We start from the raw sequence: 20,437 nt of genomic DNA on the forward strand, positions 1-20,437 counted from the left end.
ATGATTCAGTAGATGCAATAATTACAATTAAACCATTGGACGACAATGATATTGAAGATATGAATATTCAGACTTCATAGACGTAGAATTTGACACTTATATAACACCAGAACAAGACCTAGAAAATGATGGATTCCGACTACTAGATGTAGATAACCGAACAATCCTACCAATAAATACAGAAGTACGAGTATTAACAAGAGCATCAGATGTTCTACACTCATGAGCAGTTCCTGCATTAGGGGTTAAAATTGATGCAACGCCAGGTCGGTTAAATCAAGGAACATTCACAATAAATCGACCTGGATTATTCTTTGGACAATGCTCAGAAATCTGTGGAGCAAACCACAGATTTATACCAATTGTAATTGAAAGAACTTCAGTAAATTTATTTATTAAGTGATTATCTAAGATAATTTAAGGAGTTAGTTAAAATAAATAACATTAGAGTGTCAATCTAAAGTAACTAAAAAAAATTAGTACACCTTGAAATTCATCAGATGACTGAAAGTAAGTAATGGTCTCTTAAACCAAATAATAGTAAATTAACGACTACTTCTGATGGGGAAATTATATCCAAATCCCTCAAATATCCCCTCTTATATGATTCTCACTATTCATTATATTTTCAGCTACATTAATCTTGTTTAATCAAATAAACTTCTTCTCATTTAAACCTAACCTTATTAAAAGAGCAGAAAAAGGAACAATTGAAATAAAAAACTTAAATTGAAAATGATGACAAATCTATTCTCAACATTTGACCCATCAACTAACATCTTTAATTTATCATTAAATTGAACTAGAACATTTCTAGGACTATTATTAATCCCATCACTATTTTGACTTACACCATCACGAATTAACATTATCTGAAATAAACTAAATTTAACCTTACATAATGAATTTAAAACACTTCTTGGACCAAAATCATTTAATGGAACAACATTCATTTTCATCTCAATTTTTATTATAATATTATTTAACAATTTCATAGGATTATTCCCTTATATTTTTACTAGAACAAGACATTTAGCATTAACATTTGCAATTGCCCTACCTATATGGCTAAGATTTATATTATTTGGATGAATTAACCATACTAATCATATATTTACACACCTTGTACCACAAGGTACACCGCCTGCATTAATATCATTTATAGTACTAATTGAAACAATTAGTAATGTTATTCGACCAGGTACATTAGCAGTATGGTTGGCAGCAAATATAATTGCAGGACACTTATTATTAACCTTATTAGGAAACACAGGACCATCTATAGCAATAAACTTAATCTCATTACTAATTATTGGACAAATACTTCTATTAATTCTAGAATCAGCAGTAGCAATAATTCAAGCCTGTTTTTTCTCAATTCTAAGAACTCTATATTCTAGAGAAGTATATTAAACCTATGTTAACAACTCACTCAAACCACCCATTCCACTTAGTAGACTATAGACCTTGACCATTAACAGGAGCAATTGGAGCAATAGTCCTAGTATCAGGACTAGCAAAATGATTCCACCTATTTAATATTAACTTTTTCATAATTGGATTTGGAATTACCCTACTAACTATAATTCAACGATGACGAGATGTAGTACGAGAAGGAACATATCAAGGATTACATACAGGATTTGTATCAATTGGATTACGATGAGGAATAATTTTATTTATTGCATCAGAGGTATTATTTTTCGTTTCTTTTTTTTGAGCATTCTTTAGAAGAAGATTAGCACCAACAATTGAACTAGGAATACTATGACCTCCAATAGGAATTCAACCCTTTAACCCTATACAAATTCCATTACTTAATACAGCTATTCTTTTAGCATCAGGAGTAACAGTAACATGAGCACATCATAGTTTAATGGAATCTAATCATACTCAAGCACTACAAGGATTATTCTTCACAGTGTTATTAGGACTATACTTTACAATACTTCAAGCATATGAATATTGAGAAGCACCTTTTACCATTGCAGATGCAGTTTATGGATCAACATTCTTTGTTGCAACAGGATTCCATGGTTTACACGTAATTATTGGAACAATCTTTTTATCAACATGTCTACTTCGACACTCAATAAATCAATTTTCACCAAGACATCACTTTGGATTTGAAGCAGCAGCATGATACTGACACTTCGTAGACGTAGTATGATTATTCTTATATATCTCTATTTATTGATGAGGTAGATAATTGTTTTTCTAGTATAAATAGTACATTTGACTTCCAATCAGAAAGCTTGATATAAATCAAGAAAAACAATTCTAATTCTATCAACAAGAGTTTTCATTAGATTTATTATTCCAATAATTGTTATAATCCTGGCAACAACACTATCAAAAAAATTAATTAATGATCGAGAAAAAAGATCACCATTTGAATGTGGGTTTGATCCAAAAAGATCAGCACGAATACCATTCTCAATACGATTCTTCCTAATCGCAGTAATCTTTTTAATTTTTGATGTAGAAATTGCACTAATTCTACCAATTGTAATTATTTTTAAAACTTCAGACATTATAATCTGAACAGTATCAACAATATTTTTTATTCTAGTTCTATTAGGAGGACTATACCATGAATGAAACCAAGGAGCATTACAATGAGCAGAATAAAGGGTTGTAGTTAAATATAACATTTGGGTTGCATTCAAAAAGTATTGATATTATCAATCAACCTTAAATAGAATAAGAAGCGAAATATTGCAGTCAGTTTCGACCTGGAAGATTGGTATGTACTACCCTTATTCTTATTAATTGAAGCCAAAAAGAGGCGTATTACTGTTAATAATATAATTGAACTATAATAGTTCCAATTAAGGAAATGTAAAGCCAATATGAAAGCTGCTAATTTTTTATATTAGCGGTTAAACTCCGTTAACATTTCTAAAATTTATATAGTTTAAATAAAAAATTACATTTTCACTGTAAAAATAATATATCTATATTTATAAATACTTAAAAGTAAAAATACTTCCTTAACATCTTCAGTGTCACGCTCTAATTATAAGCTATTTAAGTAAACGAAAAATAATATTACCAAAATAAATATTCAAAAAATAAAAGTTAAAAGATAAATCTTGAAATTAGAATCATATCAACCTTGAATATAACCAATTAAATAAATAAATAATCTATATAAACCTTGACCACCAAGTAATTCACCTCAACCATAATCAAATGACTTAGATGAATAATAACCTATTTTTAAAGGAATATATCTAATAAACTTAGTTGAAAGAAAAGGTATAAATCATATAGAACCAGCAAATCTAACAAAAGAAAGTATACTTAAAGAAAATAAATTATGAGAAAAATCAAAATTAGAAATAAGATAACCTAAATAAGCACCTAAAATAACAACTGTAATAGTTAAAAACTTTAAATAATAAGGTAAAGCAATCACATGAGGAATAGGAAAAATTAATCAAGATAAAAGACTACCACCAAAAACAGCAACAAACAATAGACCAATTATTCCAAATGAAATATAATAACCCTTATCATCAAAAGAAAATCTAGAATAAAAATTATTATCACCAGATATTGAATAATAAAACAAACGAAAAGAATAAGAAGCAGTTAAACCAGTAGAAAAAAAATAAAGAAAAAAAATTAAACAATTAATTCATCTTAAACAAACCATCTCAAGAATTAAATCCTTTGAATAAAATCCCGCTAAAAAAGGTATTCCACACAAAGATAAACTAGAAACATTAAAACAAACTGAAGTTAAAGGTATGAAATTAACAATTGATCCTATAAAACGAATATCCTGAGAATCCTTCAACTTATGAATTATTGAACCTGCACATATAAATAATAATGCCTTAAATAAAGCATGAGCCAATAAATGAAAAAATGCAAGCTTTGGATAACCTATAGCCAAAATTCTTATTATTAAACCAAGTTGTCTTAAAGTAGAAAGAGCAATAATCTTCTTTAAATCAAACTCAAAATTAGCGCCCAATCCAGCCATAAATATAGTTATACAACCAATTAAAAGTAAAAATCAACCACAATTATAAGTATCCAATATTGGTCTAAAACGAATTAATAAATAAACACCAGCAGTAACAAGAGTAGAAGAATGAACTAAAGCAGAAACAGGAGTAGGAGCTGCTATAGCAGCAGGAAGTCATGAAGAGAAAGGAATCTGAGCTCTCTTAGTTATAGCTGCTAAAACAATTAATATAGTAATGAGCTTTATTTCAAAAGAATTAGAAATAAAATCATAATAATAAATATAATTTCAACCACCAAAATTTGACATTCATGCAATAGAAATTAAAATAGCAACATCACCAATACGATTAGAAAGTGCAGTTAATATACCAGCACTATAAGATTTTACATTTTGATAATAAATAACTAAACAATAAGAAACAAAACCTAAACCATCTCAACCTAATAAAATTCTAATTAAATTAGGACTAATAATTAAAAAACCTATAGAAAGAATAAATATTAAAACAATAATAATAAAACGATTTATATTCTTTTCACCAGATATATAATCCTCTCTATAATAAATAACCAAAGAAGAAATATATATAACAAAAGATATAAAAATAAGAGATATTCAATCCAAAATTAAAGTTATAACAACTATAGAACCATTTAAATTGAAAAGCTCTCACTCAACAAAAACTCTATAATCAATTATTAAATAATAAATACCTAAAATAAAAATTATAGTTCTCGAAATAAACAAAGAAAAAAAACTCAAAGAACAAATAGAAAATAAATTCACGGCCTAAGATGAAAAACTTCATATCATTGATTCCACAAAACAATATTTTTAATTAAAATACTTAAGCAAACTAAACAAAGAAATATTCACCCTTTAAACAGAGAATATTTAAAGGCAATCAATGTAAAAGTAAAAGATGATATTCACGAAAATAACCAAGAGAACAAGTATAAACACCAGAATAATAATTCCCATGCTGAGAATAAGAATATATATACAAAGTATAAACAGCTCTAAAAAAAGATAAAAAAATCAAAGCAAAGAATCTAAAAGAAGATCAAGATATAATTCTATTTAATAATCTAATTTCACCTACCAAATTTAAAGAAGGAGGAGCAGCCATATTTGATGATCTTAAAAGAAATCATCATAAAGCCATTCTTGGCATCAAATTAATTATACCCTTGTTAATTAATAATCTTCGTCTACCTAAACGTTCATAAATAATATTAGATAAAAAAAATAAACCAGAAGAACATAAACCATGACCAACCATTAGAGAAAGAGAACCTACACAACCTCATCAATTCATAGTTATCAATCCACCAATAACCATTCTTATATGAGCAACAGAAGAATATGCAATTAAAGACTTTAAATCAACCTGACGAAAACAAATAAATCTTATAATAACACCCCCAGATAAACCTAAAGACAATCAAAAATAATTAAACTTTAAACCCAAATAAGAAATAACCTTTATAACACGAAAAATACCATAACCACCTAACTTTAATAAAACACCAGCAAGAATTATTCTACCTGAAATAGGGGCCTCTACATGAGCCTTAGGAAGTCATAAATGAACCAAAAACATAGGTATCTTAACTAAAAAAGCCAAAATTATAAATACATAAAACATAAAATAATAAGAACCAAAATCAACCAATAAAGGAAAATATAAAGTATTAGAAAAATCATAAACCTTAAATAAAACTAATAATAAAGGTAATCTAGCAACCAAAGTATAAAACATTAAATAAACACCAGCCTGCAAACGCTCAGGTTGATAACCCCAACCCAAAATTAAAAGTAAAGTAGGAACTAATCTAGCCTCAAAAAAAATATAAAAAGAAAGAAGACTTAATCTAGCAAATGAACAATAAAGCATAATTATTAAAATCAAAACCATAAAAACAAAAAAATTAGAATGATATGAACTTAAATAAACTGAACCTCTAGCAGTGATTATTAAAGAACAAATCCAAAAACTAAGTAAAATTAAACTAAAAGAAAAATAATCAATACCAAAATAATATCTAATTATATTCAAATCAGCATATGAATAAACACAAATTATAAAAACAAAACCCGACAGAAACATTAAAGAATGAACCAACCATCAACAATTATTTAATAAACAAAGAGGGATAAAAAAAATAGTTATAAATAAATACTTTAACATAAAGAAAAACCAAAAGAATTAAAAAAATCATTACCATGAGAACGAATTATTGAAACTAAAATAGAAAGACCTAAAGCACCCTCACAAACAGAAAAAACTAAAAAAATAACAGGAAAAAAATAATCATAATCAAACTCAATAAGAAAAACAATAACTAACATAAATAAAGAAAGAACAATATATTCTAATCTCAAAAGAACCATTAATAAATGTTTACGTTTAGAAGAAAAAACATAAACACCAGCAAAATAAATCAATAAAGAAGTAAAAATAGAGAATATAAACATTAGTTTTAATAGTTTAAAAAAAAACGCCGGTCTTGTAAACCGGAAATAAGTCCACCCCCACTTTTAAAACTTCAGAGGTGGAAAAGCTTCCATCATCGGTCCCCAAAACCGGTATTTTAAATAAACTAACCCCTGAAATGATCAAAATAATAATTATATCATTATCAAATGTAATAAATATTAATTTTATTAAATTAAGACACCCAATATCAATAATGCTTTTTATTATCCTTCAATCCTTCCTAGTTGGATTAATAACAGGAACAATAATAGAAAGATATTGATTATCATATATTTTATTTTTAACATTTCTTGGTGGTATACTAGTATTATTTATTTACATTACAAGAATTGCATCAAACGAAATATTTCAGCCTAAATCAATCACTATAATTATTACATTAATAATGTGAGTATTTATCATATTAATATTAATTATTCTAGATATATCTATATTTATAGACTTTTTCAAAAACACCGAAACTATAAATATTGATAATTCAATCAATTATCAAGAAATAACAATATCTTTAGAAAAATTATATAATAGACCAACATTCATTATTACAATAATAATAATAATTTATTTATTTTTAGCACTACTAGCAGTTGTTAAAATCACCAATATTAATCAGGGACCTATTCGTAAAATAAGATAATTACTAATGAATAAACCCTTACGATTATGACATCCTTTAATTAAAATTATTAATAACTCTTTAATTGACTTACCTGCCCCAACAAATATTTCAAAAAAAGAAAGATTAAATAATATAATAAATATATTTTATACAATTATGTAATTTAATATAATATGTTATTAATATGAATTCTTTTTTTATATTAAGTTAACTTTCATATATATTAGTTAAATAATCTAATTATAGATAATTTACATAATTATATTATTATAATTAATATAATTATTTATATTAATTATAATATTTTATATTTAAATTAATTATTTTATTTATTATATCCAATTATAATAATATTAAATATTAAATTACATATTATTATATATATTATATTATAATAACCTATTTTAAGCTAAAAACATAAGTAGCTATAATCCTAGGTAAATAATTGCATTAAAATAATCAATTGATAATGGTAAGATGAACTTATAATACTTTAGTTTCAATTAAATGTAATATATTAATATAAATTATTTATTATATATATATATATAATAAATAAAATGAGCAGGATAAATTAATCGTAATTAAACAAAATAATACATAAAAGAATTTCAAAAGAAACTTTCGATTTATATATTAAATAAATGAAGTGCCTGATTAAAGGGTTACCTTGATAGGGTAAATAAAGTAAATAAAATTACCTTCATTAAAATTACATAAGATAGAATTAAACTACCTCCTTTAGTATCAAAAACTAACGTGCATCATACACCTTAATGTAAAAAGGTAAGCTAAACAAGCTAATGGGTTCATACCCCATTTATAGAGGTATCAATCCTCTCCTTTTTAATGACCAACAACTCTACAAAACTTCTCTTCCTATCAACATTAATGATAGGAACGATCCTGTCCATTTCATCAAATTCCTGATTTGGGGTTTGAATAGGACTTGAGATCAACTTACTTTCATTTATTCCGCTCCTAACAAGAAATAAAAATATAATAATAAATGAATCATCAATTAAATATTTTATTGTCCAAGCAATAGCATCGACAATATTATTATTTTCAATTTTGCTGATTCAAATAAAATATCCCATGGGATGGGAAACAGAATTTATCCCATCAATAATAATTAGATCTAGACTATTATTAAAGATTGGAGCTGCACCTTTCCATTTCTGATTTCCAGAAGTTATAGGAGCATCAAGATGAAATAATTGTTTAACATTAATAACATGACAAAAAATCGCCCCAATAATGGTCTTATCTTATTGTATTCAATTAAGAACTTTTATTTGAACAATTATTATCTTAAGAATTATTATTGGGGCAATAGGAGGTTTAAATCAAACATCCTTACGACAACTTTTAGCATATTCATCAATCAGACATCTAGGTTGAATAATTAGATCATTAACAGTCAGAGAAAACATCTGAGAACTATACTTCATTATTTACTCACTATTAAGATTATTTATAGTTTTATTATTTAAGCAAATAAATTTATTTTTCATAAATCAAATTTATTCAGCCAGAAATATAAAAACCGAAATTAAATTCATAATATTCTTATCTTTATTATCTTTAGGTGGACTACCACCATTCCTTGGATTCTTACCAAAATGAATTGTAATACAATCATTAATAGAAAACAATATAACAACTATTATAACTATTATAGTTGTATTAACTACAATTACACTCTACTACTATATACGTATTAGATTCTCAGCTCTAATGATATCATACACAGAAAATTCGTGATCTATAAAGATAAAGTCCCAAAAATCAAGAATCATTCTTCCTATAACAGTAATAATTTCAACAATAGGATTGATTTCAACATCAACCTTAATTTCATTATACTAAGGACTTAAGTTAATCAAACTAATAACCTTCAAAGTTATAATTAAAAGAATAATCTTTTAGGCCTTAGTAAAATTTTACACCTCTAGAATTGCAGTCTAGAATCATAATTGAATATAAGACCTAAATATGATAAGAGAGAAAACATCTCATAAGTAGATTTACAGTCTACCACCTAAAATTCAGCCATCTTACCGCAAAAATGATTATTCTCAACAAACCATAAGGACATTGGTACTTTATACTTCATATTTGGAGCATGAGCAGGAATAGTAGGAACATCAATAAGAGTACTTATTCGTGCTGAACTTGGCCAACCCGGATCTCTAATTGGGGATGACCAGATTTATAATGTTATTATTACAGCTCACGCATTCGTAATAATTTTCTTTATAGTAATACCTATTATAATTGGTGGATTTGGTAATTGACTTGTTCCACTAATAATTGGTGCACCAGATATAGCATTTCCACGAATAAATAATATAAGTTTTTGATTACTACCACCTTCACTAACCCTTCTTCTTACATCTTCTATAGTAGATAATGGTGCTGGTACAGGATGAACAGTTTACCCTCCTCTAGCAGGAGCTATTGCACACGGGGGTGCATCTGTAGATCTAGCTATTTTTTCACTGCACTTAGCAGGTGTATCATCTATTCTTGGTGCAGTGAATTTCATTACAACAGCAATTAATATACCTTCAGAAAGTATAACTTTAGATCAAACACCTTTATTTGTATGATCTGTAGCTATTACAGCATTACTTCTCCTTCTTTCACTTCCAGTTTTAGCAGGAGCTATTACTATATTATTAACAGATCGAAATTTAAATACATCATTCTCTGACCCTGCAGGAGGGGGTGTCCCAATTCTATATCAACATCTATTTTGATTCTTTGGACACCCAGAAGTTTATATTTTAATTCTACCGGGGTTCGGAATTATTTCACATATTGTATGTCAAGAAAGAGGAAAAATTGAATCATTTGGAACATTAGGTATAATTTATGCTATACTATCAATTGGACTAATAGGATTTATTGTATGAGCACATCATATATTTACAGTAGGAATGGATGTTGACACACGAGCATATTTTACATCAGCAACAATAATTATTGCTGTACCTACAGGAATTAAGGTATTTAGATGATTAGCTACATTATATGGAACTAAATTCAAGTTCAATCCACCATTATTATGAGCTCTAGGATTTATTTTCCTATTTACAATTGGTGGATTAACAGGATTAGTATTAGCAAATTCATCACTTGATATTGTATTACATGATACATATTATGTAGTAGCCCACTTTCATTATGTATTATCTATAGGAGCAGTATTTGCAATTATAGGAGGTGTCATTCAATGATATCCACTATTTACAGGATTAACTATAAATAATACATGATTAAAAATCCAATTTACAATTATATTCATTGGAGTAAATTTAACATTCTTTCCTCAACACTTCCTAGGATTATCAGGAATACCTCGACGATACTCTGACTACCCAGACGCATATACATCATGAAACGTAGTATCAAGAATTGGGTCTACAATTTCTATTGTAGGAATCATTATATTCATTGTAATTATATGAGAAAGAATGATTACAAACCGAGCAATTATATTTAGAGCTAACATAAGAAGATCAACAGAATGACTACAAAATAACCCTCCTGCAGAACATAGTTACTCAGAATTACCATTAATCTCTAGATTCTAATATGGCAGATTAGTGCAGCAGATTTAAGCTCTACAAATAAAGGTTTGACCTTTTATTAGAAAATATTTATTAATGGCAACATGATCAAATTTATCTCTTCAAGATGGAGCTTCACCATTAATGGAGCAATTATCATTCTTTCATGATCATACTATGGTCGTATTATTATTAATTACAGTAATTGTAGGTTATGCCCTAAGTTATATATTATTTATTGCCTATACTAACCGTAATATACTTCATGGACATTTAATTGAAACAATCTGAACAGCTTTACCAGCAATTACATTAATTTTTATTGCCCTTCCATCATTACGACTATTATATTTACTTGATGATTCAGTAGATGCAATAATTACAATTAAAACCATTGGACGACAATGATATTGAAGATATGAATATTCAGACTTCATAGACGTAGAATTTGACACTTATATAACACCAGAACAAGACCTAGAAAATGATGGATTCCGACTACTAGATGTAGATAACCGAACAATCCTACCAATAAATACAGAAGTACGAGTATTAACAAGAGCATCAGATGTTCTACACTCATGAGCAGTTCCTGCATTAGGGGTTAAAATTGATGCAACGCCAGGTCGGTTAAATCAAGGAACATTCACAATAAATCGACCTGGATTATTCTTTGGACAATGCTCAGAAATCTGTGGAGCAAACCACAGATTTATACCAATTGTAATTGAAAGAACTTCAGTAAATTTATTTATTAAGTGATTATCTAAGATAATTTAAGGAGTTAGTTAAAATAAATAACATTAGAGTGTCAATCTAAAGTAACTAAAAAAAATTAGTACACCTTGAAATTCATCAGATGACTGAAAGTAAGTAATGGTCTCTTAAACCAAATAATAGTAAATTAACGACTACTTCTGATGGGGAAATTATGTCCAAATCCCTCAAATATCCCCTCTTATATGATTCTCACTATTCATTATATTTTCAGCTACATTAATCTTGTTTAATCAAATAAACTTCTTCTCATTTAAACCTAACCTTATTAAAAGAGCAGAAAAAGGAACAATTGAAATAAAAAACTTAAATTGAAAATGATGACAAATCTATTCTCAACATTTGACCCATCAACTAACATCTTTAATTTATCATTAAATTGAACTAGAACATTTCTAGGACTATTATTAATCCCATCACTATTTTGACTTACACCATCACGAATTAACATTATCTGAAATAAACTAAATTTAACCTTACATAATGAATTTAAAACACTTCTTGGACCAAAATCATTTAATGGAACAACATTCATTTTCATCTCAATTTTTATTATAATATTATTTAACAATTTCATAGGATTATTCCCTTATATTTTTACTAGAACAAGACATTTAGCATTAACATTTGCAATTGCCCTACCTATATGGCTAAGATTTATATTATTTGGATGAATTAACCATACTAATCATATATTTACACACCTTGTACCACAAGGTACACCGCCTGCATTAATATCATTTATAGTACTAATTGAAACAATTAGTAATGTTATTCGACCAGGTACATTAGCAGTACGGTTGGCAGCAAATATAATTGCAGGACACTTATTATTAACCTTATTAGAAAACACAGGACCATCTATAGCAATAAACTTAATCTCATTACTAATTATTGGACAAATACTTCTATTAATTCTAGAATCAGCAGTAGCAATAATTCAAGCCTATGTTTTCTCAATTCTAAGAACTCTAAATTCTAGAGAAGTATATTAAACCTATGTTAACAACTCACTCAAACCACCCATTCCACTTAGTAGAATATAGACCTTGACCATTAACAGGAGCAATTGGAGCAATAGTCCTAGTATCAGGACTAGCAAAATGATTCCACCTATTTAATATTAACTTATTCATAATTGGATTTGGAATTACCCTACTAACTATAATTCAATGATGACGAGATGTAGTACGAGAAAGAACATATCAAGGATTACATACAGAATTTGTATCAATTGGATTACGATGAGGAATAATTTTATTTATTGCATCAGAGGTATTACTTTTCGTTTCTTTTTTTTGAGCATTCTTTAGAAGAAGATTAGCACCAACAATTGAACTAGGAATACTATGACCTCCAATAGGAATTCAACCCTTTAACCCTATACAAATTCCATTACTTAATACAGCTATTCTTTTAGCATCAGGAGTAACAGTAACATGAGCACATCATAGTTTAATGGAATCTAATCATACTCAAGCACTACAAGGATTATTCTTCACAGTGTTATTAGGACTATACTTTACAATACTTCAAGCATATGAATATTGAGAAGCACCTTTTACCATTGCAGATGCAGTTTATGGATCAACATTCTTTGTTGCAACAGGATTCCATGGTTTACACGTAATTATTGGAACAATCTTTTTATCAACATGTCTACTTCGACACTCAATAAATCAATTTTCACCAAGACATCACTTTGGATTTGAAGCAGCAGCATGATACTGACACTTCGTAGACGTAGTATGATTATTCTTATATATCTCTATTTATTGATGAGGTAGATAATTGTTTTTCTAGTATAAATAGTACATTTGACTTCCAATCAGAAAGCTTGATATAAATCAAGAAAAACAATTCTAATTCTATCAACAAGAGTTTTCATTAGATTTATTATTCCAATAATTGTTATAATCCTGGCAACAACACTATCAAAAAAATTAATTAATGATCGAGAAAAAAGATCACCATTTGAATGTGGGTTTGATCCAAAAAGATCAGCACGAATACCATTCTCAATACGATTCTTCCTAATCGCAGTAATCTTTTTAATTTTTGATGTAGAAATTGCACTAATTCTACCAATTGTAATTATTTTTAAAACTTCAGACATTATAATCTGAACAGTATCAACAATATTTTTTATTCTAGTTCTATTAGGAGGACTATACCATGAATGAAACCAAGGAGCATTACAATGAGCAGAATAAAGGGTTGTAGTTAAATATAACATTTGGGTTGCATTCAAAAAGTATTGATATTATCAATCAACCTTAAATAGAATAAGAAGCGAAATATTGCAGTCAGTTTCGACCTGGAAGATTGGTATGTACTACCCTTATTCTTATTAATTGAAGCCAAAAAGAGGCGTATTACTGTTAATAATATAATTGAACTATAATAGTTCCAATTAAGGAAATGTAAAGCCAATATGAAAGCTGCTAACTTTTTATATTAGCGGTTAAACTCCGTTAACATTTCTAAAATTTATATAGTTTAAATAAAAAATTACATTTTCACTGTAAAAATAATATATCTATATTTATAAATACTTAAAAGTAAAAATACTTCCTTAACATCTTCAGTGTCACGCTCTAATTATAAGCTATTTAAGTAAACGAAAAACAATATTACCAAAATAAATATTCAAAAAATAAAAGTTAAAAGATAAATCTTGAAATTAGAATCATATCAACCTTGAATATAACCAATTAAATAAATAAATAATCTATATAAACCTTGACCACCAAGTAATTCACCTCAACCATAATCAAATGACTTAGATGAATAATAACCTATTTTTAAAGGAATATATCTAATAAACTTAGTTGAAAGAAAAGGTATAAATCATATAGAACCAGCAAATCTAACAAAAGAAAGTATACTTAAAGAAAATTAATTATGAGAAAAATCAAAATTAGAAATAAGATAACCTAAATAAGCACCTAAAATAACAACTGTAATAGTTAAAAACTTTAAATAATAAGGTAAAGCAATCACATGAGGAATAGGAAAAATTAATCAAGATAAAAGACTACCACCAAAAACAGCAACAAACAATAGACCAATTATTCCAAATGAAATATAATAACCCTTATCATCAAAAGAAAATCTAGAATAAAAATTATTATCACCAGATATTGAATAATAAAACAAACGAAAAGAATAAGAAGCAGTTAAACCAGTAGAAAAAAAATAAAGAAAAAAAATTAAACAATTAATTCATCTTAAACAAACCATCTCAAGAATTAAATCCTTTGAATAAAATCCCGCTAAAAAAGGTATTCCACACAAAGATAAACTAGAAACATTAAAACAAACTGAAGTTAAAGGTATGAAATTAACAATTGATCCTATAAAACGAATATCCTGAGAATCCTTCAAATTATGAATTATTGAACCTGCACATAAAAATAATAATGCCTTAAATAAAGCATGAGCCAATAAATGAAAAAATGCAAGCTTTGGATAACCTATAGCCAAAATTCTTATTATTAAACCAAGTTGTCTTAAAGTAGAAAGAGCAATAATCTTCTTTAAATCAAACTCAAAATTAGCGCCCAATCCAGCCATAAATATAGTTATACAACCAATTAAAAGTAAAAATCAACCACAATTATAAGTATCCAATATTGGTCTAAAACGAATTAATAAATAAACACCAGCAGTAACAAGAGTAGAAGAATGAACTAAAGCAGAAACAGGAGTAGGAGCTGCTATAGCAGCAGGAAGTCATGAAGAGAAAGGAATCTGAGCTCTCTTAGTTATAGCTGCTAAAACAATTAATATAGTAATGAGCTTTATTTCAAAAGAATTAGAAATAAAATCATAATAATAAATATAATTTCAACCACCAAAATTTAACATTCATGCAATAGAAATTAAAATAGCAACATCACCAATACGATTAGAAAGTGCAGTTAATATACCAGCACTATAAGATTTTACATTTTGATAATAAATAACTAAACAATAAGAAACTAAATCTAAACCATCTCAACCTAATAAAATTCTAATTAAATTAGGACTAATAATTAAAAAACCTATAGAAAGAATAAATATTAAAACAATAATAATAAAACGATTTATATTCTTTTCACCAGATATATAATCCTCTCTATAATAAATAACCAAAGCAGAAATATATATAACAAAAGATATAAAAATAAGAAATATTCAATCCAAAATTAAAGTTATAACAACTATAGAACCATTTAAATTGGAAAGCTCTCACTCAACAAAAACTCTATAATCAATTATTAAATAATAAATACCTAAAATAAAAATTATAGTTCTCGAAATAAACAAAGAAAAAAAACTCAAAGAACAAATAGAAAATAAATTCACGGCCTAAGATGAAAAACTTCATATCATTGATTCCACAAAACAATATTTTTAATTAAAATACTTAAGCAAACTAAACAAAGAAATATTCACCCTTTAAACAGAGAATATTTAAAGGCAATCAATGTAAAAGTAAAAGATGATATTCACGAAAATAACCAAGAGAACAAGTATAAACACCAGAATAATAATTCCCATGCTGAGAATAAGAATATATATACAACACTAGATCGCGTGTTAAAAAAGATAAAAAATCAAAGCAAAGAATCTAAAAGAACATCAAGATATAATTCTATTTAATAATCTAATTTCACCTACCAAATTTAAAGAAGGAGGAGCAGCCATATTTGATGATCTTAAAAGAAATCATCATAAAGCCATTCTTGGCATCAAATTAATTATACCCTTGTTAATTAATAATCTTCGTCTACCTAAACGTTCATAAATAATATTAGATAAACAAAATAAACCAGAAGAACATAAACCATGACCAACCATTAGAGAAAGAGAACCTACACAACCTCATCAATTCATAGTCATCAATCCACCAATAACCATTCTTATATGAGCAACAGAAGAATATGCAATTAAAGACTTTAAATCAACCTGACGAAAACAAATAAATCTTACAATAACACCCCCAGATAAACCTAAAGACAATCAAAAATAATTAAACTTTAAACCCAAATAAGAAATAACCTTTATAACACGAAAAATACCATAACCACCTAACTTTAATAAAACACCAGCAAGAATTATTCTACCTGAAATAGGGGCCTCTACATGAGCCTTAGGAAGTCATAAATGAACCAAAAACATAGGTATCTTAACTAAAAAAGCCAAAATTATAAATACATAAAACATAAAATAATAAGAACCAAACTCAACCAATAAAGGAAAATATAAAGTATTAGAAAAATCATAAACCTTAAATAAAACTAATAATAAAGGTAATCTAGCAACCAAAGTATAAAAAATTAAATAAACACCAGCCTGCAAACGCTCAGGTTGATAACCCCAACCCAAAATTAAAAGTAAAGTAGGAACTAATCTAGCCTCAAAAAAAATATAAAAAGAAAGAAGACTTAATCTAGCAAATGAACAATAAAGCATAATTATTAAAATCAAAACCATAAAAACAAAAAAATTAGAATGATATGAACTTAAATAAACTGAACCTCTAGCAGTGATTATTAAAGAACAAATCCAAAAACTAAGAAAAATTAAACTAAAAGAAAAATAATCAATACCAAAATAATATCTAATTATATTCAAATCAGCATATGAATAAACACAAATTATAAAAACAAAACCCGACAGAAACATTAAAGAATGAACCAACCATCAACAATTATTTAATAAACAAAGAGGGATCAAAAAAATAGTTATAAATAAATACTTTAACATAAAGATAAACCAAAGGAATTAAAAAAATCATTACCATGAGAACGAATTATTGAAACTAAAATAGAAAGACCTAAAGCACCCTCACAAACAGAAAAAACTAAAAAAATAACAGGAAAAAAATAATCATAATCAAACTCAATAAGAAAAACAATAACTAACATAAATAAAGAAAGAACAATATATTCTAATCTCAAAAGAACCATTAATAAATGTTTACGTTTAGAAGAAAAAACATAAACACCAGCAAAATAAATCAATAAAGAAGTAAAAATAGAGAATATAAACATTAGTTTTAATAGTTTAAAAAAAACGCCAGTCTTGTAAACCGGAAATAAGTCCAGCCCCCACTTTTAAAACTTCAGAGGTGGAAAAGCTTCCATCATCGGTCCCCAAAACCGGTATTTTAAATAAACTAACCCCTGAAATGATCAAAATAATAATTATATCATTATCAAATGTAATAAATATTAATTTTATTAAATTAAGACACCCAATATCAATAATGCTTTTTATTATCCTTCAAACCTTCCTAGTTGGATTAATAACAGGAACAATAATAGAAAGATATTGATTATCATATATTTTATTTTTAACATTTCTTGGTGGTATACTAGTATTATTTATTTACATTACAAGAATTGCATCAAACGAAATATTTCAGCCTAAATCAATCACTATAATTATTACATTAATAATGTGAGTATTTATCATATTAATATTAATTATTCTAGATATATCTATATTTATAGACTTTTTCAAAAACACCGAAACTATAAATATTGATAATTCAATCAATTATCAAGAAATAACAATATCTTTAGAAAAATTATATAATAGACCAACATTCATTATTACAATAATAATAATAATTTATTTATTTTTAGCACTACTAGCAGTTGTTAAAATCACCAATATTAATCAGGGACCTATTCGTAAAATAAGATAATTACTAATGAATAAACCCTTACAATTAAGACATCCTTTAATTAAAATTATTAATAACTCTTTAATTGACTTACCTGCCCCAACAAATATTTCATTTTGATGAAATTTTGGATCCCTATTAGGGTTATGTTTGGTAATTCAAATCGTAACTGGACTATTTTTAGCTATACATTATACATCAAATATTGAAATAGCATTCAGTAGTGTAGTACACATCTGCCGAGACGTAAATAATGGTTGAATTATCCGAACCTTACACGCAAATGGAGCATCTATATTTTTTATTTGTATTTACTTACATGTAGGACGGGGAATTTACTATGGATCTTATATATATACATAACTGAATAATTGGTACAGTGATTTTATTTTTAGTTATAGCAACTGCATTTATAGGATATGTCTTACCCTGAGGCCAAATATCTTTTTGAGGTGCAACAGTAATTACTAATTTATTATCAGCAATCCCATACTTAGGAACAGATTTAGTCCAATGAGTATGAGGAGGATTCGCTGTTGATAATGCAACATTAAATCGATTCTTCACATTCCATTTTGTATTACCATTTATTATTGCTGCTATAGCAGCAATTCATTTATTTTTTCTTCACCAAACAGGATCTAATAATCCTCTTGGACTAAATGGAGATATTGAAAAAATTCCATTCCATCCATACTTTACCTTTAAGGATTCTATTACATTTGTAATAATAACATCATTATTAATTATACTATGTTTAATTAATCCTTACCTATTAGGAGATCCAGATAACTTTGTACCTGCCAACCCATTAGTAACACCAGTTCACATTCAACCAGAATGATATTTCCTATTTGCATATGCAATTCTACGATCTATCCCTAATAAGTTAGGAGGTGTTATTGCATTATTTTTATCAATTAGAATCTTAATAATTTTACCATTTTATAATAAAACACCATTCCGAGGCATTCAATTTTACCCTATTAATCAAATTTTATTCTGAATTATAGTAGTTGTTGTATGCTTACTAACGTGAATTGGTAAACGACCTGTTGAAGAACCTTATATTATAACAGGTCAAATCTTAACAATTATTTACTTCACATATTTCTTAATTAATGTCCATGTCGCAAACGCATGAGATAAATTAATTAAGGAATAAAGTTAATTAGCTTAGGAAAAGCATATGTTTTGAAAACATAAAATTAGAAGTTTAACTCTTCTATTAACTTTTCTCAAAAAATTTCACTAAACAAATGAGATAAATAAAATCTTTAAACCAACAAAGAAAATAAAAAAATTCAAAGATAAAGGTAAAAAACTTTTTCAAGCTAAGTACATTAATTTATCATAACGGAACCGTGGTAATGTTCCACGAACCCAAATAAAACCAAAAGATATAATAGCAAGCTTAATAAAAAATATAAAACAATAAAAATCACCGCCCAAAAAAATTAAAGCCAATAACATTCTTATGAAGACAATTCTAGTATATTCAGCTAAAAAAATTAAAGTAAAACCACCTGCACCATACTCAATATTAAATCCTGAAACTAACTCAGATTCCCCTTCAGCAAAATCAAAAGGAGTACGATTAGTTTCAGCTAAGCAAGAAGCAAAACAAGCTAAAGCTAAAGGAAAAGAAATAATAATAAATCAACAATAAAGCTGATAGTTCATAAAATCAAACATATTAAAACTACCAATTAAAATAATTAAAGACAATAAAATTAAAGCTAAACTAACTTCATAAGAAATTGTTTGAGCAACAGAACGAAGGGAACCTAATAATGAATAATTTGAATTAGAAGATCAACCAGCAATTATAACAGTATAAACACCTAATCTAGTACAACATAAAAAAAAATAAAAATCCATAAGAAAAAGAACACATATAAGTTAAATAAGGAAAAATTACTCAAACGGCTAAAGAAATCATTAAATTAAAAACAGGGGAAAAATAATAAAGTAGGTAATTAGATATAATAGGAATTGGCTGCTCCTTACAAATTAACTTAATAGCATCTCTAAATGGCTGAGGAATTCCAACAAAACCTACCTTATTTGGACCCTTTCGAATCTGAATATAACCTAAAACCTTACGCTCTAATAAAGTTAAAAAGGCAACACTAATTAAAACACAAATAACCAATAAAAGAAAATTCAAAATAAATATAAATAAATCATAAAGTATCAATACTATTTGTAGAAAAAATCTACATAAATGAATTCTAAATTCAACACATTAATCTGTCAAAATAGTAAATAAATTAATATTAATCAATATAACAAAAAATAT

General features: G+C 26.9%; 1 protein-coding gene, 2 long non-coding RNA genes and 1 pseudogene across 6 annotated transcripts in view; 2 read left to right on the plus strand and 2 right to left on the minus strand.

Annotated features, from left to right (window-relative positions):
* LOC126301626 (NADH-ubiquinone oxidoreductase chain 5-like) overlaps positions 1–4,397 on the minus strand; it is a 16,933-nt pseudogene extending 12,536 nt beyond the window's left edge.
* LOC126301642 (uncharacterized) overlaps positions 1–20,437 on the plus strand; it is a 114,143-nt gene that overhangs the window by 23,200 nt on the left and 70,506 nt on the right. The gene's annotated exons all lie outside the window — the stretch shown is intronic.
* Positions 1–20,437, plus strand: part of LOC126301646 (uncharacterized) — a 27,321-nt gene that overhangs the window by 256 nt on the left and 6,628 nt on the right. The gene's annotated exons all lie outside the window — the stretch shown is intronic.
* LOC126301630 (NADH-ubiquinone oxidoreductase chain 5-like) overlaps positions 14,141–20,437 on the minus strand; it is a 16,705-nt gene continuing 10,408 nt past the window's right edge. The window contains exon 2 of the mRNA XM_049991708.1: positions 14,141–14,860. Within this exon, the coding sequence (XP_049847665.1) occupies positions 14,682–14,860 (179 nt within the window). The 3' untranslated portion in view covers positions 14,141–14,681. The remainder of the gene's footprint in view (positions 14,861–20,437) is intronic.

Source organism: Schistocerca gregaria, unplaced genomic scaffold (assembly GCF_023897955.1).
Source record: "Schistocerca gregaria isolate iqSchGreg1 unplaced genomic scaffold, iqSchGreg1.2 ptg000077l, whole genome shotgun sequence".
NCBI lineage: Eukaryota > Metazoa > Arthropoda > Insecta > Orthoptera > Acrididae > Schistocerca > Schistocerca gregaria.